Source organism: Triticum urartu, chromosome 5 (genome assembly GCF_003073215.2).
Source record: "Triticum urartu cultivar G1812 chromosome 5, Tu2.1, whole genome shotgun sequence".
NCBI lineage: Eukaryota > Viridiplantae > Streptophyta > Magnoliopsida > Poales > Poaceae > Triticum > Triticum urartu.
This window is the reverse complement of record NC_053026.1, coordinates 362,449,190-362,473,140: the sequence shown is the minus strand read 5'-3', so window position 1 is coordinate 362,473,140 and position 23,951 is coordinate 362,449,190. Positions and strand designations below refer to the sequence as shown.

Genomic DNA, 23,951 nt, shown 5'->3' with positions numbered 1-23,951 from the left:
ATTTGTTCCACCTCCGAGAGTCCATTCCAGCAGAGCGGCATTGCTAGCTTCGGCGTCGGGGGCCGAAGAGCTCGCGGCCCCAACTTCCAGCGGCCTTGGCGCCGACACCACTTTCTTCGGGCGATGACGCCCCTGACTGCGGACCACCGGGGCAGAGCCCACCACCAACTCGTTGCCAGCTGGTGGCACCGGCGGCTCCTCTGGCCGACTGCTGGGGGCATCAGCAGTCGGCGCTTGCAGTGGCTCCTCCGCCCCCAAGATGACAGCGTCGCCTCCTCCGCCTCCCGCGACCGGCTGGTCATCGCCGGCTCCTCTAGTCAGCACCTCAGCCCCTAGCGTTGGCGAGGCGGCGCGCAGGGGGATGATTAGTTGCGGTGCCTGGACGGACGTGTCCTTCTTTGACCATGCTTTGGTGACCGCGTCCGCTCGTTCCTTGGCCGCGGCATCGGCTTGGGCCTTGGCAGCTGCATCAGCCTCTTCCTGCGCCGCCTTGGCCGCTGCCGCCTTCTGCCGCTCGACTTCTTCCCGCTCCTCCTGCGCGTTCCTCTCTTTTGCCGCTTGGAGCTCGGCGCACGGGTCTAGGCGGCGGGTGTTGACAAAGCTCTCCATCCCCCCGATGACGGAAGCAGAGGCCGACTGCTCAAGAGAGAGCGGGGCGCTGATAAAAAAAGACAAGAAGAAATTCAGAAAGAATCATTGCAAGAAAGGCAAAGGAAAAAATGCGAGGGGAGTCAAAGTACTTACGCAGATACTATTGGGGGCTGCTTTGGGGCCCTTTGGAATTGGGTCCCTTCGCGGCGGCCTCATGACGCCTAGTCGCGGTGGCCGGGTTCCTCGGTTTCTTTGGCCGGCTGTCAAACAGCGGCTTGGCGGCTCGGCGCTTCTGTGCGCCGCCTGGCGCAGCAGCCGTGGCTGATGAGCTCCCGCCCGCCTTGTCGGCTCCGTGGGGGCGGCGTGGCTCATCTTCACCCTCATCGTCGTCCGGCCACGCCTCAACGCCGCCTCCTCCGGAGCCGCCTGCTCCGCTGCCACCGCCTGTGGCGTCGTCTTCCTCCAAGGCAGCCGCCCCCAAATCAGGGTCGTCCGCATCGCTCACCGTCCGGTCCGGCTGGTATTCTTGGCCCTCCTCGAAGGTGTCGACTGCCGACTGGGACGTGATGATCTGCACAAGTGATTGATTGATCAGGCGACAAAAAGCAAAACTCAGCACATGAGAAGAAAAAGAATTGAGGGCTTACCGCAGGAGGAGGGTCTACGCGGGAGTACGACCGCTTGCCGAACTGCCACTCTTCCTCCGAGAGCTTGCAGTTCGAAATAAAGTTTACCAGGCGGGCCGCCTCCACTTCAGGCATCTCCCTGGTGCACATCTGGCTCGGGTCTCGGTGCCCGCTCATCCGGCTGATCAAGTGAGGCCGGGTTTGGAGGGGGAGCACCCGGCGCACCATGAAGGCGGTTAGCAGGTCCGAGGCCTTCAGGCCTTCCGACTCCGTCATCTCTCGGAGCCAGGCGATGGCGGCAAGGGAGGCGGCCGACAGTACCTTTGGCTTGAAGGTCCAGTTGGTGCGGGGTTCGGTTGGCGGGCCGGCCTTGTACGCCGGCAGGTTGACGAAGTCGTGCTCCGAGTGGACGTTCTTCACATAGAAGTACGACCGCTGCCAAAGCTTGACCGACTGTGTCAGGCTGATGGTCGGGAAGCAGTTCCTGGTACCCGGGTGACGCACTGCGACAAAGGCGCCGCACTGAGCCGCCTCATTCTTGGCGGCGGTGCCGAGCTTGGTGTAGAAGAATCCGCCCCACAACTCGAGGGTGGGGGGAATGCCGAGATAACCCTCGCAGAGGGTGACGAAGGCCGACAGCAACACCACCGTATTGGGCGTCAGGTGGTGCGGCTGAAGGCGCTAGAAGTGGAGGAAGGCTCGGAGGAAGTCACTCACCGGCAGGCCAAGGCCGCGGATGAAGTGCGAGCGAAAGACAACCCGCTTCCCTTCCTGCGGCGCCGGCAAGATCTCCTCGGGCGGCGTGCGTGCCCGGACGTAGTTCTCGCCGGGCAGCCGCCGCGTTTGGCGGAGGAAGGCGATGTGATCTTCATGCATGTTGGAGCCATCCCAAGCCCTGGCCCGCGCCATGAGGCTCAAAATCGATGGAGGCAAAGAACTTGGGCGAGCGAGCGGACCCGCGGTGGTGCGGCAGCTCTACGGGCGAGACGCGCTCGATGACTAGGAGCTGTGGCGGCGCTTAGGCAAGGCGACAGGAGCGTGACAGCAGCAGCGAGAGGAAGAAGGAAGATGGGAGAGTGGGGGCGCGCATGCGTCTGCCACCCCTCACCTTCCTCTACTTATAGCCCCAGGCGGAGAAGCCGAAGGGGCAAGAACGCGGGGGTCGTGGGATTAACTACGCCCACACCCCCACAATCCCGCTTTAACCGTGCAGTAACGACGTGTAGTTACTGCGCGGCGGGATTCCAACCGTTCACCTCGGCCGCACCGGATCCGCACGCACGCCGAGCCACGGTAGTGGCGGGCCCCAGCCTACGGTGATGTCCCGTCACGCGCGTGGGCTGGCAGGCCGGTCCAGCTGGCTGGCGCCACATGGCACGCAGACAGCAGGTGGCCAGGCTGCTGCCTGGCTGGCGCGCCACCCCGCTCCCGCCGCGACGTTTCAAAATCATTAGGCGGTCCGCCAGGTTGCGGCCGGTTTGTACCAATCGGCACTTCAAGGGGCGGACGAAACAAGATCACCAGACCACTCAGAGTAGGAAGCTGCTGAGGCTTCTCGCTTTCGCAGCTGTGATGCCCCACCAGCTTTGGGGACTACTCTCGGAGTAAACGACCACGAGTAGCCTCATCTGCTCCCCATGGCGATTTAAGACATCGGGGCCGGCTGCGCCCCTCAAACCCCAAGGACGAATTACCGCCTTCTCTGGGCCGGCTGGTAGAGTCAGCCGGCCACCAGAGGGCGACGCTCTTCAGAAGAAGGCGATGAGATGGGCCGACTCCTGGCATACGGCCTCCAAAAAGGCCGGCTCCTAGAAGACGGCCCCTCATGCCCTTGAAGTTTGCACCGCATTAAGGTGACGAGACGGACGTGGCTGTAGTACCGTCTGCCACCCCCGAATCCAGGGCGGAGCGTGGCCACAGTGCCACATACCGGACGGACATCCCCGTCCGGCGTGGCACTGTTGCCACGCGGCCCATGACATCACCCATAGCAGAGAGGGCCATGCCCCCACTATGGGCTGTCGGTACGGCCCGCTGGCGGCGGGCCCTACCCGACCGTACGAAACCGGAAGGCGGCCAGCTTCGACCAGCCGGCGCAAGGGGAGGCCGACTCCCAGCAGGCGGCCCTCCCCCTCCCTCAGAATCTGTGCATCATTAACCAGTAGAGATGGGGAATGGCTACAGTGAACGCCCGCCAGGAGGCGACACTGTAGCCACGCCTTCCCCGACAAAGCACACATCATTAGTGGCATCGCCACAGTGTTAAGCTGCCGGCAGGACCCGCAAGCGGCGGGCGCGGCTTGTAGGAGAAGTACAAGACAGTTGGCGGGATCCACCAGGCGGCGGGCCCCAGCGGCCGACGGAGAAGCCGGCGACCATAGACACTGATAGCCGGGTCCTACACCCGGCCAGATTACCGTTGTACCCCTGGGGGGTAGGCCTATATAAACCCCCCCAGGGCACTCATGCAAAGGGTTCATATTTTAGTCATCACACACACACCCATAGATAGAGGAAGCTAGGGCCAGCCTTGTTCCTTTTCCCCCTCTGGAGAAACAGCTCAAGGAGCGAGCTTGTAGCCACCATTGTTGCTTGAGTGATCATGCGGAGACCCTGCAGAGCAAGACTAGGGGTGTTATCTCCTAGGAGAGCCCCGAACCTGGATAAAATTCGCCGGCATACGTGTCTATGCCTCATCCCATTTCCTGGCACCGGCGACGTCTTACTATCCCCCACCATGATAATCCATCCTTTGGCATATGTCGCCCAACACCCCCAACAGTCAGCATAATCGACCGCCGCCTCAGCGGCTTCTCCAAAGCAGAAAAGTTTGCTTTTTATGGAAGTTAATTTTAAGACCCGACATTTGCTCAAACGCTGAAACCAAGAGTTGTAGGTTTCGAGCCTTGTCCAGGTTATGTTCCATAAAAAGAACTGTGTCATGGGCATATTGTAGAATAGAGAGGCCACCATCCACAAGGTGTGGCACTACTCCTGCAATATGTCCGTCCTGCTTGACACACTCAATCAGAATGACCAACATGTCAGCAACAAGGTTAACTAACATTGAGGACATGGAGTCACCCTATCGTAGTCCTTTTTTGGTCTGAAAGTAATGGCCTATCATCATCATTGACTTTGATGGCCACGCTACCTTCAGTTACAAAATTGTGGATCCATTGACGCCATTTATCAGAGAAACCTTTCATCCTTAAGGCCTGTTGGAGGAAAGACCATTTAACCTTATCATAGGATTTTTCAAAGTCAATTTTGGATACTACTCCACTCATGTTTTTTTGGCGCATCTTGTGAACGGTCTCATGCAGGATTACTACGCCATCGAGTATATCCCTTCCTTGCATGAACGCCGTTTGAGATGGCCGAACAACATGGTCAGCTATCGAGTTTAACCTGTTCGTAGCTACTTTGGTGAAAATCTTGAAGCTGACATTAAGTAGGCATATGGGTCTATATTGTTGGATCCGTTCAGCCTCCTTAATCTTCGGCAACAAAACAATCTCGCCAAAATTCAGCCTGAATAGGTCAAGTCGGTCAGCATGAAGACAATTGAACAACTCCAAAAGGTCAGACTTGATGATATACCAGTAATTCTGATAGAATTCTGCGGGGATGCCATCTGGTCTTGGAGCTTTGTTATGTTCCATTTGGAACTTCGGTGCTCTCAGAAAAGTGTCATGAGGAAGTCATTCTCTTCTGCCGTGACTTGAGGAATATCATCTGTTCGGTTCTCGTCATGGGTGAAATTCCCTTCATCCGGCGGCCCGAACAGAGATTTGTAGTAGCTGGTGATATACCTTTTGAGCTCCTCATGACCTTCAATCCGCCCTTCATCTTGTTGGAGACTATAAGTACGTTTCTTCCTATGTCGACCATTGGCGACCAATTGGAAGTATCTTGTATTATTATCTCCCATCAATATGAAATCAACTTTGGATCTTTGGTAATATTTGATTTCCTCTTCTCGCAAAAGACGTCCAACCTTCTCATTGGATTGATTTTTCAAATCAATCTCTTGTTGAGATAAGATGCGCATCTCTGCAATTTTATCGAGGTCATCAATAATGGTAGAGAGGCGTTGTTTTTCTTTTTTATACATCCCATTGGTGTGTTTAGCCCATCCAGAGAGGTGTCGCCTCATGGCCTTATTTTAAAGTTCCATCTCTGAATGAGTGTACGACCAACAGCGGGCTTCTCCCAAATGTTCTTGACCATGTCTACAAAACCTTGTCGATGCAACCATCCCAATTCAAACTTGAAAGGGCGACATGCCGATGTGTTCATAGAGTTAGAGTCAAGAATGATTGGCGCATGATCTGATAGTGCCTTGATACGCTCTAGGGCTCGAATGGTTACCAGAGGAAATTTTAGCTCCTATTCGGTATCCATGAGTACCCTATCGAGCTTCTTGTATGTCGGCACATAACGGTTATTAGCCCAAGTGAATTTTGTCGTCCCGACATACTAACCTCCCAAAGATCCGAACTGTCAATCACTGCATTGAATAGGAACGGCCAGTGAGTATCGAAGCGATCATTATTTTTCTCTTCCTGTTACCTAAGGATATTGAAGTCTCCTCCAATAAGCATTGGGTACCGGTTATCCTTAGCCAGGTTCACCAATTCCCGAAGGAAAGCGGATATATGCTCATCTTGGGCAGCCCCATAGACTGCGACCAGGCTCCATGTAAAATTATCCGCTCTGTTTCGTAGGTGAAATTTGATATGAAATTCACCTAAGGAAAAAGCCAATAAATCCATGGTTGCGGTCTGAATCCCAAGAAGGATTTCTCAAGACCTTCCACGAGCTGATAAACTATGCCACGAATAGTCGAAACCACCGGATAGGTGGTCGAGGACATGCGGGCGAAAGTCACCTTTACCAGCCTCAAAAATTGCCACAAAGTCCAAACCGTGTTCACGCACACAATCACCGACGTGTTTATGCTTAGCCAAGTCTGAAAGACCTTTGCTATTTCAAAACATGCCTCTCATGTGGAAACCCAAATCGGTGTGGAAATCTTCGCCTTCTTGGGCGTTTTTTGTTTCTTTTTCGAGGGAAGTGATTTAAATTTATGCGAAGTCGTTGTGAAGTCATAAAACATGGACTCAGGTCTTGCGTCATCCAATCCAACCTCGGTAACCTCATCAACCAAGTAGGAGATAAGCGGACCATCATATGTGGCATGCGTTTCATCATCGTCCTCGGTTTCGGTGTCTGGTGGGGTGCTAATACGCCTTGGAGAAACCTTTAATCGGTCAATCTCCATATGTTTAAATACCTGAACCGACAAATTAATTTCAGAATTATTCTTTTCAATAGAGACACCGACGTTCTTCAAGCCAGTAGAAATGCGAGTATCTGAAAAGAAAAGAAAGGATTTTACGAAAGACAGACTTGGTGAGTAGTCCAAATTCCTCGGGGCCTGACGGCGCATTTCCTTCGACAAAGAATGCTCATCAGTTGGAGACGAACCATTAGCGAAGACGGCATGACGGCTACTATGTCGAAGAGGTGAAGCCAGCCCTCCAGACAAGGTACCCTCCGAAGCCGTGGGTTGAGCTGTAGTTGTCTGTGAAATTGGCGGGGACGCGGCAGCCCCCGAGGTTGGTGAAGAGGGACGTGCCACCGGTCCCATCGGAACAGTCGCGACGGGTGCAGTAGCAAAAGTCGTGTGACGTGCAGCTGGACCAAGAGGAACCATGGCGACCGGAGCGCAAACTGAAGAAGCCATTACAAAACCCGCAGTAGTATCTTGCACGCGTCCCGGAGCAGCGGCGACAGGCAACACATGCGTTGCATCCACACACACAGGAGGCTGCCCGCGCGGCGCCTGCTCGCGGAGCATCTATTTCTCCACTCTGTATTTTCAACTGAAGCTCAGGCCGTTCCGGAAACGGAGTCGTGCGGAGTGGCGAGACTCCCAACAGGCCCTTGGTCTGCCTTCTTCCCGTTCGTCTTCGTCCCAAACTTCTTCACGTTCTTGACCAGGGACTGGATGGATGGCAGGGGCCGACGGTCACAGAGGCGTCCTGAACGGCCATCGTGCAGAGGAGGTCTCGGGGGCATCCAAGAAAGCAAAAGAACCCGATGCTGTTTGCTGGTCAATACATTCAGTTTGTTGCATGGTCAGATCAATTGAACATCTCATAACTAAATGCAGTTGAAGAATGAAGGACAGCTTTGATTAGTGAGCTACCCCTAGATTGTATATGATTATAGCCACTTGATTATTATTCCTCCATCCATTAATTTAATTACAAAAATGTACCCCTCTCTCAACCATGACGCCCACCCCACATCTCCCACCAAAAAATGGGATGCACTGAAACCAATACGAGTAAGAAAAATGATCAAGAACCACAGGTATGCATGCCAACAAATTGGGAAGGGATCGGAAGCAAGAAGTTGGCCATGCACGCTCCTCGGGAGTTCATCCATGGCCATCAATTCTAAGCTCCTTGCAAGTTACTACGCTTCACTTGTTCCTCAGCCTGCTCCCCCTCTCTTCCGCCGTCCTGCCCTTCCTCGCCGCCGATAGCGACCTGGTCATTGCAGCCGCCTCGCCCTGGGCGCGCTCTTCATGGCCGCCCCGCCGCGGCCGGTGCACATCCGACCTGTGGTCCATGGCCGCCGCTTCGTCCTCTCTGCCTGTTGCCGTGAGCCTGGAGACGGCATCGACTGAGGCCCGGTCCGGTGGCGCGACGCTATGGCTGCCGCCCGCGCCGGTTGTTCTCTCCTGCTCAACGAATAGAAGCTGCACGATGGTCCGCAACGGCATCCGATCATTGGATACCGCCTGAGCCCGCACGTCCGGCGATAGCTTCCGGCAGTCGATCAACCGGCACAGCCGCTTCCTGTCCGCCTTGCTCAGGTCCGGGTGTTCCTGCACGCATGGATCGATGAACCAAATTCGATTAGGTGGCAGGGATCATCGCATAAAACTTGACACATTTTTTCAGTTTGTGACCTTGAGGTAGGTGTCGACGGCGCGGTAGAGGCCGTCGTGGTCGCTCCGGGCGATGCCGGGCAGGCACTCGGCCAGGTCGATGAACTTGCCGATGGGAAACTCACTGTCGAGGGCGATCGTCTTAAGGTATTCGTCGAAGATTCTGACCACCTTCTCCATGGCGACGCTCATCCTCCGGCGCTCGTCGGGAGCCGCCGGCCGCTGGAACTGCGCCAAGAAGTGCTCCAGCACGGCCTCCGCCGCGCCGACGTCGTACGCCTGCGGTTCCGACGGCAGCGGGATGAGCAGGTCCACCGCCTTGGCCTCGTCGAGCTGGGACCCGGCCTGCCGGATCAGCTGCGCGCGCGTCGACGACGACGCGCCGACGTAGTTCGCCACACGCAGCAGCCGGAGGAGGAACCGTCCCGTGACCGACCCCGCGTCGCCGGGGATCATGGTGACGACGGTCTCCAGCACGCGCCTCTGCTTGGCGAGCGCCTCCTCAGCCGCCGCCGCCGCCGCCGTGAAGGAGGAGCTCTGACTCTGAGACGCGTGCCCGTTGGCGGTTCCGCCGGTGTAGAGCGGGTCCGGGAGGTGCTTGCAGGCGTAGACGTGCAGGGCCTCGCCGATGAGCGGCGACGGGAGCATGCGCGTGGCGCGCACGGTGGAGACGACCGAGCGGAACACCTCGATGTCCAGCTCGGAGATGTCCTCCGTCCACCAGTCCTTGGGCACCGACTGGTGGGGCCTCTTGGCGTAGCCCGGCCTCGTGTACGTGTACGACCACGCGACCTGCACACAGAAAAACAAACTATTCAAAAGAAATCTTGGCGCCAAATGAACCGCCGTTCCCAAATCGACAGCGGCCTGCCAACAGACCTGGGAGGGCGGGAGGAGGATCTTCTCGACAATGGAGTCGACGCATGGCTGGACGATGCGGCTCTCGGACCAGCCGGAGATCCGCCACGCCGCCTGCAGCGCGGCAATGGAGTCCCTCCAGCCGTGGAGGACGCAGGACTCGAAGAAGGTGTCGAGCTTGGAGACGAGGTTGCCCTTGGCGACGTGCTCCGTCATCCGGAGGAACCGCGCCGCCAGCGTCGCCGGTACGAAGTTGCTGGCGCTGATGCTGATGGCGATGCCGTAGCAGAACTTGGCGCAGATCTCGAAGGCCTCCTCGCCGCCCGGGATGTCGTGGAGCGCCACCGGCACCGGTAGCTGCTCGTCGGCCTCCGTGTCGGAGCAGAGGCGCTGCAGGAGGCCGCACTTGAGCAGCAGGGGGAACTACAGGGTAAAAACACCTGAAATCAAGAGGCTGGACATTGGAAATGGGAAACGATCAAAATTGCTAGTTGCCCTACAACTACAACTTGTACTCGTGTCAAGAGTCAAGACTCAGGATTAGCATTTTCTTTCTTCTCCCACTCTTTTTTTGGGGGTGTGTAACTGTGATATTAATCCTGAAAATCTGAGAAAAAAAAATGCTTGTAAGCTGTTAACCAAGAGGCATCACGTTGTCCATGAATTTTCCTTTTCACTATGGAGAAACTGAAAATAACACTGAGGCAACAATTCAGACCCACTCTATTACAAATTACCCCAAAATTCAAATGCAAAAGGTAGATTCAATCCTTGCAAAATAGTATCCGAGTGAAATTTATGTTTAAAAAAAAACGAGACAAGTAATGTTGCACTTTCCTGGCAAGTTAGAGTCACTGCTGAAGTTCTACTCCTAGTTAATCCCCGTTGTCTTTTGTGTTTCATGCAGCACAATACACTTGACTGAATCTGAACCTAACTGATAGTGTGACTTAAACTAGTCCCAGGATCTTAGCCAAAACCAAAATTTGTTAACAGATCTGAAGTAAGAGCTTCAGCAGAGCAGTGCACATGCATCACTAAGGCCCTAAGTCACTAACTAGTGACATTCAGAACAGAGGACTAAAGAGAAATTCACCCTATTCTCCCTACTTGCTTAACACCTTACTCGGTTTAGATGTTATTTATGAGGAGCTTTTCAAGCGTGGATCTGGAAAGGGAGCGGCACACATTATTTATGCTTCAACCTTGACAATCCTGGTAAAGTGAATCCTCGGTCCTATGAACCCAACCCGATGTAGGTTTGTCATTTGGAAAGAATGATTAAACAAATATAGAGTCGGTTTGAAGTCATGATTAGGCTTTGATCGATGCCTGCTAATCATTGCGAGCGGCGAACGGCCTAGTAAAGGCGCCTTAGTTCGTACCATCGTTAGGCCACAGGTGACATATCTTGAGGAAATAAAATGCTAAAGGAGAACATGTGAGCCCATAAACTATCTGAAGAAGATGAAACTAGATGAGGAAGTTTCATGCTATAATAATTCAGAGTAATCGCTAAGGTAATGTGGCCATAGGATCTGTAAGGCTTTATACGTGTGTGTACGACAAGAGTCGATGATCAAGTACACCTCTTTTTTATCAACTTTAGGGCTTTGATGTGGAATAAAATCTTTTCAGTGAAGAAGTTCCTCGTGAAGGATTTGGTGACAACTTAAGGTATTTTAGGTGATTTAATATTCATATAAACTACTTGTGGGGCCATAATTCTTATGACAAGTACATATTTGCCTGAAAATTGAAAAAGATCAGCAGGTATATCTATGAGGAAACATACCTTGTGCAGTTGATACTTTGTATTGTTGACATGTATGATAAGATCAGCAGGTATGTCTGACACTACTGACCTGCCAAGCCATAAGTAAACCCTGTATTAATTATTGACACTGTAATGTTGCATTGGCTAACCCCTCTCTTAACATGTGACACTGTAGATATAATATTGACTGCAAGGATGAAAATTTGCACATTTACCTGACGGCTTGTTCGGTGTAGAATGTGTCAGGCTTTGACCCAAGCTTCATGTACTTCATTGTCTAGAACTTCTTGATGTCCTGCTACAGCTGCTCTGCTTTTGATTGCTTCAAGAAAATACGGAGCAAAGGGAGTAAGTTTGGTGATTCTTCAGTTATTTGATTGTAAGAATATCGATTGAGATATAATTAGCACAGAAGATGTCTAAAATCGACATAAGTTTTCTGGAAACAAAAATTCATTATGTTACAACCTATGACAACCCAAAACAAAACAGATAATTAATCAGGATACAGTGATTCAGATAACCACTGTCCACTGTTACAACTCGTTTTCATAACCTTGTATACAACTCAACAACAAATAAGTTCTTCCAAAGTAAACAAGCAACAGATGGAAGTCAATGGAAAAATAAACATGTGTAGAAGAAGTAAAACCAATAAAATGCTGATTGGGCTAAAGTGGATGTAAACCTTGATGAACCAAAGAGAAGCCCAGAAAACCTTAAAGATCTGCCATCTAAAAAAAGCTGAACCTCAAGCTCATGGAAAAATGTGGCTCTTGTTCTCCTTTACAGAAAAGGCACAATCAGGCCCAGCTAGTATATATATGCTCTAAGGGAGAGGAGCTTTCAGGACCACACATTCCACTATGTGTGTGTGAGTGTGTTCTTTCTTGATAGCAGCCTGGCCCCATCCTTCCAAGCTCTCCACAGCCTTTCACCTTAAGAGTATCTTTGAGAAAATAAAAAGGTATAGTTGATGTGATTTTTTTGTATGCATTTCCTTGGGGTTTATGCAAGCATGACTTCACAGCTAGTCACACCTACAAACATGGTGGCATTTTAGGGGTTCTGTGGTTTGAGTAGGCTCACCTCACCCTCTCTGCTGAGGGTGTGTTGATGTGACTTGTGTGCACACTCATCCTCCATTACAAAGACATGGTGCAGGCCACATTGGTGACATAGGTACATTGTGGGAGGCAGCTTTTTAAGGAAGCGAAAAATCCAAGATAAGGTAATTGAGATTTTCCTGAAAGGAGCTAGAGAGATTGGAGGGGGCTAACCTAGATACTGGTTGAGGGTGAAATAACATATAGTTTAATACAAGCTTTTCATGAGAGGGAAATGAACACCCAAGAGAAGAATATCTGTCGGAGTTTGGGATCCCTGTGTGTTTGGTTTACGAATGTGTGATGTGTGTGTGTGTACCTAGCATTTGCTTGAGTGCCCAAGCATCAAGGCATTAAGGAAGACATATGGGGCCTCCATGCAACTCAATGTCCCTTGAGGCTGATGCTGCTGCACCAAACTCCAGCTTGTACCATAGACATAGAGAGAGAGAGAGATAGAGAGAGAGAGAGAGAGAGAGAGAGAGAGGTGCAGTGTGGCATGGAAAAGGCAGGAGAACAAACAGTGGTGATCTATGTATGGCACCAATGCTCTGTGCTGGTTTCAGATGGAATAGTAAGTACCTCAGGCACCACCACAACCACAAGCCTAAGGCCCCATCATGCATGTATGCATGACTTGCTCTTCCTCCTCCTCTCCTTTTGCTGTCCTCCCTTTTCTGCACAAGATGTTGGCAACTTGGCATCATCTCACTGTCCATTTATGTATGCAGGCCTCAGGGTGTGCAAGTGCTGCAGCCTTTGGCATATGGTCACTACTCACTACCTAACTACATGGATATATGGAGTTTGATTGAGCACCTACAATTAAAAGCTGGAGTTTTCTTTTATCAAACAGATATATAAATGAACAGTAGTTCCATTTTTTTTCCAGACGGGGACGCCTTTCAACGGGCCAGTCTTTTTCGTGTAATTCCGAATGAACTCACTGATTAACTAGTGGACTGAAACGTCAAGTGCAGCTAGGACGAAATGTACAGATTCAATGGAGGAAGGAGAGGGGTCGTTGGTTGCATGATGGAAGCCAAGGACCATGCAACACATGGGCTTAATGTTTCTGCAGCTGGTGTCTGCCCTGGCGAAATTAGGCAGTACAAGCAGTATTCAATGTATGAACTGGAAAATGGAAATGGAAGAAGAAAAACGCAGAATGCATCCCCCGTTTCTTTCTCATAATAAAGATGAGGTGGAAACTGAAAAAGAAATGGAGACAAGGCAGTTACTACATGTGGACGGCAAGCATGCATCATTGCACGCACTTTTTCCTGTATGGGGCACTCCATGGAGGATTTCCTTTTAATTTATATATCTCTAAAATTAATGGCTATAATAAAGACTTGAAAATTGTTAAGGAAAAACACCATTTGGCAAGAGAAGAACTCAGGGACTTGAGTTTTTCTTGGTTGAGAAATATTTTTGCTGTTGCCAAGGACAGGAATGGGCGCAGTCGCAACGATCTCGAGGTTTTGATTTCATTGCCTCTCCGTAGGGACTAAGGCCTCTTTGGTAATGCAAATTGAAACTCGTGTGCATGCAAGTTGCAGCTAGTGTAGGGAGAGAGAAAGAAGAGCACCTTAATTAGGATTTAGGAGCGGCGGTTGCATGCGCCGTCCAGTTCCTCGAAGATCCAGAAATTTTGTCCCAGACGCTAGCTGCAGGGGAGGCGTTGGAGTCTTCTTCTTCTTCTTCTTCTTCTTCCTCCTCGACCTCCTCCTTGGAGTCTGTCTCTCTCCGTCCGCGTTGAGAGAGGAAGGAGAGAGAGGGAGAGAATTGTTGGGGATTGTTGCAGTATGAGATGAGTGCAGTGGGTCGAGGGAGTTATATGAAGGGAGAAGAGGAGGAGGATGCTGACAATCAAGAGATATCCGACGCTGAAGATTCTCTACTTATTGAGTGAGAGGTGAATTCAATCAAGATCAAGAGAGAGGAATAGAAAAGGGGAGAGGGAAGGAGGGAGGGAGGGAGGGAGAGGGTCCAGGATCTTGTTGACCCCACAACTCGGCGGATCGGAGGATCGATAGCCGGTGTATTATTGCCATCACTAGGTTCGATCGACGTCGCCCCCGATCCCAATAGGCCCAAAAAGCAGCATCATCAGCCCAGCCCCGGCCGGGGGGAAACCCGAGTTGATCTTGATCGAGGCGTTGTTGTTGGTCTCTCAACGAATGGCTAACACGGCAACACACAGTTAATTTGTTCCTACGAGTGTTACTACTATATAGCATCTCTCCACTCCTTGCGGATCTCGTGATAGTGCGGCGAATCCTTTCTACAGCTCCAGCTTTTATTTCCTAAAACCCAAACGGCGACGACTCTACATGATCTAACGGCTGATATTGCTCTGCCCCTCTGGGATCTAAGAATTTAATAATAAGGAAATATTACTAGTTGATCACAACAACATTAAGTACCCGCTAAAAAAATCACGACATTAATACTCATGATTTGTAGCACAATGATACTGCTGAGTAGTAAAGATTCCCGCAGAGGAGCGGCGCATCAGCGGCTCGTTCTAGCCGCAGTAATGGTCGTTTAATGATTTCGGAATCTTGATAGAACTTTTGTTATGTTTAAGATGCTTTGCACTTTCGGTGAACTTTTATAATAGATCTGAGCAAATTCGTAAAAAAGAGAGAATGATACTGCTGAGTTGTAAAGACTTGCATGCAACGTTTTGGGGGGAAAATAATGAGAACCTAAAATTATTTGGACGAATTGCAAATAACCCGTTTTGACTTCCTCCAAATCATGAATTATTTCAACCAACTAAAATAGCAAATACCGAAAGTGCTCTTTTGATCCCGAGCCCATATGCTCCCGCATGAACAATAAAATTGAAAAAATAGTAAAAACTTTCAAAAAAATCTGAATTTTTTCTGTGATGAACATCGATGAATGTTCTAACTGCATGCAAAATTTCAAGTCGAAATGACATTCGTGAAGGACTGGGCAAAAATAACAAAATCGATGTTCCAAAATGTTTCAAACAATAGTCTTTTTGGACCATTGATATTTTTTGCCCAGACCTCCATGAATGTCATTTCAACCTGAATTTTTGCACGCGGTTAAAAAATTATCAATGTTCATCAGAAAAAATTCAGGTTTTTTTTGAATCTTTTACTATTTTTTTTATTTTACTGTTCATGCGAGAGCATATGAGCTCGGGATCAAATACTCCATGTCCAGCAAATACGACTATTTTTAAAAATAATAACAAATAACTCATGATCTTCATGTTTAGATTTAAGACTAAGTATCACTAATCCTAAAGTGGGAGCTGATAGGGTCGCCTCACCTCCCACGAACCCTATATTGTGCTCGCGAGCGTCTTACATATGGCCTTTGTTCAAGCACAACCAATTTGGGCCAACCCATTTGATGCATGCATTAGCTCAATCAAATCGACACATTCCAGAAACAACTCATGCATTCACTAATTCAAATCAAATGTTAAGAAAATGTCAACTAAATCCAAACTTTTGCTTGCACCCACTAACCGTACCCAAATCAAATCAAATCTTAACAAAACATCAATTATAATCAAAGTTGGCCAGCCCATTTAACGCATGCACTCATTTTATTTTATTTCTATGTTTTTTTGGTTTCCTTTTTTCTTGTTTCATCTCTACTCCGAAAGGGAAAGTTGGTAGGCCGGTATCCATGGTTTATTTTCACCTCACCGGTTTAGTTTTGCCTCACCTCCCATCACCACCCCTTCACACTGGTTTTCTTTCCTTCTGTCCACGTTAGTTTTCCCCCTCTGCTACTCCCGTATGAGTTGTTTGGTTTCCCCAAGAGAAAGGGTGATGTAGCATAGCAGCAGAAAATAATTCCCTTGGTTAAGAACCAAGATTTAATTGAACCAGTAAGAGTCTACAAGCTAACAAGATAAACATCACCTACATAAACAAAATAAATGCTTGCACCCAACTTTGCAAGGGGGTTTTCAATCCCCTTGTCTTTCTAGTTGCAAGGTTAAAAGCAAATAGTGATAGATAGTGATATGACAAACGATAAAATAGTAATTGTAAATAAGGTAGGAATGTAGAATGGACCCGTGGGCCATAGGTTCGTTAGTGACTTCTCTATCGAAAGCAAGTAATGGCATGGTAAAGAAATTACTATTGGGCAATTGACATATAACAACATTCGTACAAGGGAATTCCAACTATATCTACTGTTGGGGAACGCAGTAATTTCAAAAAAAAATCCTACGCACACGCAAGATCTATCTAGGTGATGCATAGCAACGAGAGGGGAAGAGTGTTGTCCACGTACCCTCGTAGACCGTAAGCGGAAACGTTATGAAAACGCGGTTGATGTAGTCGAACGTCTTCACGATCCGACCGATTCTAACACCGAAGGTACGTCACCTCCGCGATCTGCACACGTTCAACTCGGTGACGTCCCACGAACTCTAGATCCAGCTGAGTGTCGAGCGAGAGTTTTGTCAGCACGACGGCGTGATGACGGTGATGATGATGCTACCGGAACAGGGCTTCGCCTAAGCACCGCTACGATATGACCGAGGTGGATTATGGTGGAGGGGGGCACCGCACACGGTTAAGACAATGATCAACTTGTGTGTCTATGGGGTGCCCCCTCCCCTGTATATAAAGGAGTGGAGGAGGGGGGGTCCTCCTCCCACTAGGAGTAGGATTCCCCCCTTCCAAGTAGTAGGAGTAGGAGAGAAGGAAGGGGATGAGAGAAGGAAGGAAAGGGGGCACCCAATTCGGATTGGGCTAGGGGGGTGCGCCTCCCACCTTTTCCCTTCCCCTCCTCTATTCCACTAAGGCCCAATAAGGCCCGTATACTCCCTGGGGGGTTCCGGTAACCTCCCCGTACTCCGGAAAATGCCTAAACTCATTTGGAACCGTTCCGATGTCCAAACATAGGCTTCCAATATATCGATCTTTATGTCTCGACCATTTCGAGACTCCTCGTCATGTCCGTGATCAAATCCGGGACTCTGAACTACCTTCGGTACATCAAAACACATAAACTCATAATACTGATCGTCACCGAATGTTAAGCGTGCGGACCCTACGGGTTCGAGAACTATGTAGACATGACCAAGATTCATCTCCGGTCAATAACCAATAGCGGAACCTAGATGCTCATATTGGTTCCTACATATTCTACGAAGATCTTTATTGGTCAAACCGCACAACAACATACAGTGTTCCCTTTGTCATCGGTATGTTACTTGCCCGAGATTCCATCGTCGGTATCTCAATAACTAGTTCAATCTCGTTACCGGCAAGTCTCTTTACTCGTTCCGTAATGCACCATCCCGCAACTAACTCATTAGTTACATTGCTTGCAAGGCTTATAGTGATGTGCATTACCGAGAGGGCCCAGAGATACCCCTCCGATACTCGGAATGACAAATCATAATCTCGATCTATGCCAACTCAACAAACACCATCGGAGACACCTGTAGAGCATCTTTATAGTCACCCAGTTACGTTGTGACATTTGATAGCACACTAAGTGTTCCTCCGGTATTCGGGAGTTGCATGATCTCATAGTCATAGGAACATGTATAAGTTATGGAGAAAGCAATAGCAATAAACTAAACGATCATCGTGCTAAGCTAACGGATGGGTAAAGTCAATCACATCATTCTCTAATGATGTGATCCCGTTAATCAAGTGAAAACTCTTGTCTATGGTCAGGAAACATAACCATCATTGATTCAACGAGCTAGTCAAGTAGAGGCATACTTGTGACACTCTGTTTATCTGTGTATTCACACATGTACTAAGTTTCTGGTTAATACAATTCTAGTATGAATAATGAACATTTATCATGATATAAGGAAATATAAATAACAACTTTATTATTGCCTCTAGGGCATATTTCCTTCAGTCTCCCACTTGCACTAGAGTCAATAATCCGGATTACATTGTAATGATTCTAACACCCATGGAGTCTTGGTGCTGATCATGTTTTGCTCGTGAGAGAGGCTTAGTCAACGGGTCTGCAACATTCAGATTCGTATGTATCTTGCAAATCTCTATGTCTCCCTCCTTGACTTGATCGCGGATGGAATTGAAGCGTCTCTTGATGTGCTTGGTTCTCTTGTGAAATCTGGATTCCTTAGCCAAGGCAATTGCGCCAGTATTGTCACAAATGATTTTCATTGGACCCGATGCACTAGGTATGACACCTAGATCGGATATGAACTCCTTCATCCAGACTCCTTCATTTGGTGCTTCCGAAGCAGCTTTGTACTCTGCTTCACACATAGATCCCGCCACGACGCTCTGCTTGGAACTGCACCAACTGACAGCTCCACCATTTAACAAAAATACCTATCCGGTTCGTGACTTAGAGTCATCCGGATCAGTGTCAAAGCTTGCATCAACTTAACCGTTTACGATGAGCTCTTTGTCACCTCCATAAATGAGAAACATATACTTAGTCCTTTTCAGGTATTTCAGGATGTTCTTGACCGTTGTCCAGTGATCCACTCCTGGATTACTTTGGTACCTCTCTGCTAAACTAATATCAAGGCACACATCAGGTCTGGTACACAGCATTGCATACATGATAGAACCTTGGCTGAAGCATAGGGAATGGCTTTCATTTTCTCTCTATCTTCTGCAGTGGTCGGGCATTGAGTCTGACTCAACTTCACACCTTGTAACACATGCAAGAACCCTTTCTTTGCTTGATCCATTTTGAACTTCTTCAAAACTTTATCAAGGTATGTGCTTTGTGAAAGTCCAATTAAGCATCTTGATCTGTCTCTATAGATCTTGATGCCCAATATATAAGCAGCTTCACCGAGGTCTTTCATTGAAAAATTCTTATTCAAGTATCCTTTTATGCTATTCAGAAATTCAGTATCATTTCCGATCAGCAATATGTCATCTACATATAATATCAGAAATGCTACAGAGCTCCCACTCACTTTCTTGTAAATACAGGCTTCTCCAAAAGTCTGTATAAAACCATATGCTTTGATCACACTATCAAAGCGTATATTCCAACTCCGAGAGGCTTTTACCAGTCCATAAATGGATCACTGGAGCTTGCACACTTTTTAGCACCTTTTGGATCGACAAAACCTTCTGTTTGCATCATATACAACTCTTCTTTAAGATATTCATTAAGGAATGCAATTTTGACATCCATTTGCCAAATTTCATAATCATAAAATGCGGCAATTGCTAACATGATTCAGACGGACTTAAGCATCGCTACGGGTGAGAAGGTCTCATCGTATTCAACTCCTTGAACTTGTCGAAAACCTTTTGCGACAAGTCGAGCTTTGTAGATAGTAACATTACCGTCAACGTCAGTCTTCTTCTTGAAGATCCGTTTATTCTCTATGGCTTGCCGATCATCGGGCAAGTCAACCAAAGTCCATACTTTGTCCTCATACATGGATCCCATCTCAGATTTCATGGCCTCAAGCCATTTTGTGGAATCTGGGCTCATCATTGCTTCCTCATAGTTCGTAGGTTTGTCATGGTCAAGTAACATGACTTCCAGAACAGGATTACTGTACCACTCTGGTGCGGATCTTACTCTGGTTGACCGACAAGGTTCGGTAGTAACTTGACCAGAAGTTTCATGATCATCATCATTATCTTCCTCACTTACTGGTGTAGGAATCACTAGAACTGATTTCAATGATGAACTACTTTCCAATAAGGGAGAAGGTACAATTACTTCGTCAAGTTCTACTTTCCTCCCACTCACTTCTTTCGAGAGAAACTCCTTCTTTAGAAAGTATCCATTCTTAGCAACGAATAACTTGCCTTCAGATCTGTGATAGAAGGTGTACCCAATAGTCTCCTTTGGGTATCCTATGAAGACACATTTCTCTGATTTGGATTCGAGCTTATCAGGTTGAAGCTTTTTCACATAAGCATCGCAGCCCCAAACTTAAGAAATGACAACTTGGGTTTCTTGCCAAACCACAGTTCATATGGTGTCGTCTCAACGGATTTTGATGGTGCCCTATTTAACGTGAATGCAACCGTCTCTAAAGCATAACCCCAAAACGCGGTAAATCAGTGAGAGACATCATAGATCGCACCATATCTAATGAAGTGCGGTTATGATGTTCAGACACACCATTACGTTGTGGTATTCCAGGTGGCGTGAGTTGCGAAACTATTCCGCTTTGTTTCAAATGAAGACCAAACTCGTAACTCAAATATTCTCCTCCACGATCAGATCGTAGAAACTTTATTTTCTTATTACGACGATTTTTCACTTCACTCTGAAATTCTTTGAACTTTTCAAATGTTTCAGACTTATGTTTCATTAAGTAGATTGAAAGTGCTAGTGATCGACTAGAGGGGGGGGGGTGAATAGGCGATTTTTATGAAAGTCTTCAAAACATGGAAGTTTCGAAAACAAACGATAGAAATAACCTATTACCATGCAGCGGAAGGTAGACTACACTAACCAAGCCATAGTCAAGTATTCAATAAAATGAAAGCACAAAGACTAATAGCAGCTAGGCAGTATAGATCAGGATGGAAGATAGTATGAAGCCAATCGGAACAAGCAGTCACACAGTGAGGACAAATAGATAATGCAAACAGGCAATGACTTCACAAGGACCAATCTGCAAATAAAGATATGGGAAGGATAGAACCAGTGGCTCGTTGAAGACAATGATTTGTTGGACCAGTTCCAGTTGCTGTGACAACTGTACGTCTGGTTAGGGAGGCTGAGATTCAACTCAGAAGACCGCGTCTTCACCTTATTCCCCTTGAGCTAAGGACACCCAGTCCTTGCCCAATCACTCTGGTAAGTCTTCAAGGTAGACTTCCAAACCTTCACAGACTTCGTTCACCGGTGATCCACAATGACTCTTGGATGCTCAGAACGCGACGCCTAACCGGCTGGAGGATTCACAGTCCTCAAGTCTTCAGATCACACAGACAGGAAGACTTCAGTGATGCCTAACACTCTTTGGCTCTGGGTGTTTAGGGCTTTTTCCTCGCAAGGAATTATCTCTCAAAGGATTCGAGGAGGGTTGCTCTCAAACGACAAAAGCACATACACTAACTCTGAGCAGCCAACCAATTTATGGTGTAGGGGGTGGGCTATTTATAGCCACTAGGCAACCCGACCTGATTTTTCCGAAATGACCCTGGGTCCCTAAGGAACTGACATGTGTTCCAACGGTCAGATTTCAAACACACACGGCAACTTTACTTGAGCTACAAGCAAGCTGACTTATCCAGCTCTGGATAAGATTTGCTCTCATTGTCTTCGCTCGAAGACATAGGATTTTGGTTAAGCATCACTTCAGTCATTCTGACTGGTTTACTTGGACCCCACTTAACAGTACGGTGGTTCCTATGACTCAACAAAGAAGAAAAAGAACGAAGTAACAACTAAGTCTTCGCGCTCCATAGTCTTCACGCGATGTCTTCTCTTGTCATAGTCTTGAATGTGAATGTCTTCACATACCACGTTTGACTTCAATGTCTTCATACATTTTTAGGGGTCATCTCTGGTAGGAAAACGAATCAATGAGGGACTTCTACCTGTGTTATCCTGCAATTCTCACAAACACATTAGTCCCTCAACCAGGTTTGTCGTCAATACTCCAAAACCAGCTAGGGGTGGCACTAGATGCACTTACAATCTCCCCCTTTTTGGTGATTGATGACAAACTGGTTGGAGTTTTCAACGGGGATAAAGGTATGTGAAATTGTAAAGGATTTAAGTATTGTCTTCGTAAGTAGCAGGAAGGCTCCCCCTGAAGATGTGCATATAAGTATTTTGCTTTTGAATGCAAATGCACATGGCAGGTTGTACTTGCGGAGCTCCTCTTCTACTTATGAAGATAGTTCATCATGCATGTAATGATATAATGAAGATAATGACATGCATAATGAAAAATGGACGTCTGCAAAATGACTTCGTGCAAAATTTATTGTCGCACATGCGGAATTTATCATCGCATCACATAGTGTCGAAAAAGGTAGCAGACGACCATCAAGTTTAAGTGTTACAACTCAGAAATGAACCAAATGTATCAAAAGCGAGAGTTGTAAGCACTTGGCAAATGTATAGCAACTAGTAAAGCAACCACCCATATGGACCCGCTTGAAGACTATCAACTCATATGCTTATCCCCCTTTTGTTAGTAAGGACCAAAAAGGTTTGAAGACATAGAGCGCGTACTCGCTCCCATGAGGTGCAGGCGAAGCAGCAGGGTCGTCGTTGAGGTTCGGTGGTGTAGAAGAACTCAGTGCAGTGTCGACACGCGCTGAAGTTGGAGGAGGTGAAGTGGCATCATCTTGGTCATCGATGACTCTGGCATTCACTGTCGCAGCTGAGGACGAATAGTCAGAGTCTTCAAGTGAGGGAGTCCGACGCAAGTGAGCATTCCTTGGAGGAGTTGAGTCAAACTTGAATCTTTCTGTGAAGCCATCATCTTGCAGATCAGCTTCAGCACTAAGCAATGTCAAACTCTTCCAAGACCTCCGACAGGTTTCATGTGTAACAAAGGCATTCTTGGTGGCAAGATTGCGAATGTGATTGACGTCCACCAAGAGGCTTTGCATCTGACACTTAAGCTAGTTGTGATGCTTATCCTGTTTCTGATGTAGCGCGACGAGAAGCTCTCGGTCATTGAGAACATGAGATCGCTTCCGAGGCCTTTGGGCAATGGTGCTTTCAGTGGCGTCAGTTTGAGCGCGAGGGGCACGTGTGTTACCAGCCAAGGGATAAACACGAGAGACTGCCTGAACTCCTTCAATGGGCTGGTTGAAGCTTTGACGATCAGCATTGTGAAGATAAATCGGATCCTTAGCAGGCTCTGGGTAAATAGCTTCAACAGACAAAGCAACCTCTGGCAAGAATACAAGATGATTGCGCGCAGACGGCTGATAGTTGAAGGCAGAGTGAAGCTTGATAAGACGCATTACCCATGGAGAATAGAACTTCAGACCAAAAATGTTGGAGCCAGATGCAGCCAACTGTTTGATGAAGAAGTCTTGAGCATTGAAGCTGATGCCATTGAAGATATAGAAAACCAAAGTCTTCATTGCTCCTTCAAGCTTCGCTGCAGATGAATGTCCTTTGACAGGCCATAGTGTTTTTCTGATGATATGGTAAATGGTGCGAGGCAGATACTCTAGGTCTTCAACAAAGAATTCAGATGGGTATTCAGCGTCGTGAGGCAAAGGCTTCATCATACTCAGCATTTGGCTCATGTTGGGTTCTGGCTTCTGAAAAATGCTCTCCAAAGCATTCTGGTGTTGTTGACAACCTGGTTCATAGTATTCACCAGGAGTGGGCAGGGCTGTGAGCTCAATGATATCAAGAGCTTTGGCTTCATGATGGACATTGCATGTCATCCACTCAAGGACCCAAGTCTTTGGATCCATGTTGTAGCCTCGAATGTGAAGAGTTGCATAAAACTGTAATAGAAGCTCTTCATTCTAGTGTTCCTTGTCTGTGACAAATTGCAGTAGTCCAGCGTCTCTGAAGCAATCCAACGCTTCTTCTAGACAGGGCAGGCTAGCTATAGCTTTAGTGTTGAGACACATATGTGGAAATATGCGCCCTTGATTGTATAAGACGCATGAATAGTAGCTGCGCTGCTGATAGCTCCAGAACCAATCCGATGAAATGCGAGGTTTGGAGTAAGGGTTCTTGGCGCTGTTGAAGAAGGTGTTATGTGCCACGAAGCCATTCACATTGAAGACCCCAGGTGAGGTTGCAGTGCCTGGGAATCTTGGAAGTCTTGGCTTGGGCTTCTGGACTTGAGGCCTGTGCTCGACATGATAGTCAAATTGTGGACCCGCGGCAGGTGGAGGAACCAGAATGGGCCATCGGACCATAACAGGCTGACCACGATCAAATGCCAGCTCAACAGTATGAGGTCTTGGAGGGGGTATAGGAGCATTGGCATTTTCGTTGACATGGGCTGCAAGTGGCACAATAGCTTCAGGAGGAATGATTACGTCTGGTGCAACATTGTCTTCAGGGGCCACATTGGCTTCAGGTGCCATATTGGCTTC

General features: G+C 48.2%; 1 protein-coding gene across 6 annotated transcripts; it reads right to left on the bottom strand.

Moving 5' to 3' along the window:
* Positions 1 to 7,446: 7,446 nt before the first annotated feature.
* Positions 7,447 to 14,134, bottom strand: LOC125509037 (BTB/POZ domain-containing protein At5g47800-like). Of its 6 annotated transcripts, none has more exons than XM_048673898.1 (7): positions 13,517 to 14,134; positions 12,508 to 12,602; positions 11,035 to 11,141; positions 10,838 to 10,928; positions 9,064 to 9,465; positions 8,206 to 8,976; positions 7,447 to 8,121 (listed from the first exon to the last, which is right to left on the bottom strand). In XM_048673898.1, exons 3-7 carry the CDS (start codon positions 11,091 to 11,093, stop codon positions 7,714 to 7,716), a joined length of 1,731 nt encoding a protein of 576 aa, XP_048529855.1. In that variant the 5' UTR covers positions 11,094 to 11,141; positions 12,508 to 12,602; positions 13,517 to 14,134; the 3' UTR covers positions 7,447 to 7,713. The 6 variants fall into 6 exon arrangements, with proteins under 6 accessions (XP_048529855.1, XP_048529859.1, XP_048529857.1 ...); XM_048673902.1 differs by having other exon boundaries at positions 10,838 to 10,907; positions 13,517 to 14,133; XM_048673900.1 differs by lacking the exon at positions 12,508 to 12,602.
* Positions 14,135 to 23,951: the final 9,817 nt, after the last annotated feature.

Coding starts and splice junctions, on each gene's coding strand:
- LOC125509037 (XM_048673898.1), bottom strand. CDS start 11,093: ATGAAGTACATGAAGCTTGGGTCAAAGCCTGACACATTCTACACCGAA. Junction 8,977..9,063: donor TCCTCCTCCCGCCCTCCCAG/GTCTGTTGGCAG, acceptor TTCTGTGTGCAG/GTCGCGTGGTCGTACACGTA. Junction 8,122..8,205: donor CCGTCGACACCTACCTCAAG/GTCACAAACTGA, acceptor CCATGCGTGCAG/GAACACCCGGACCTGAGCAA.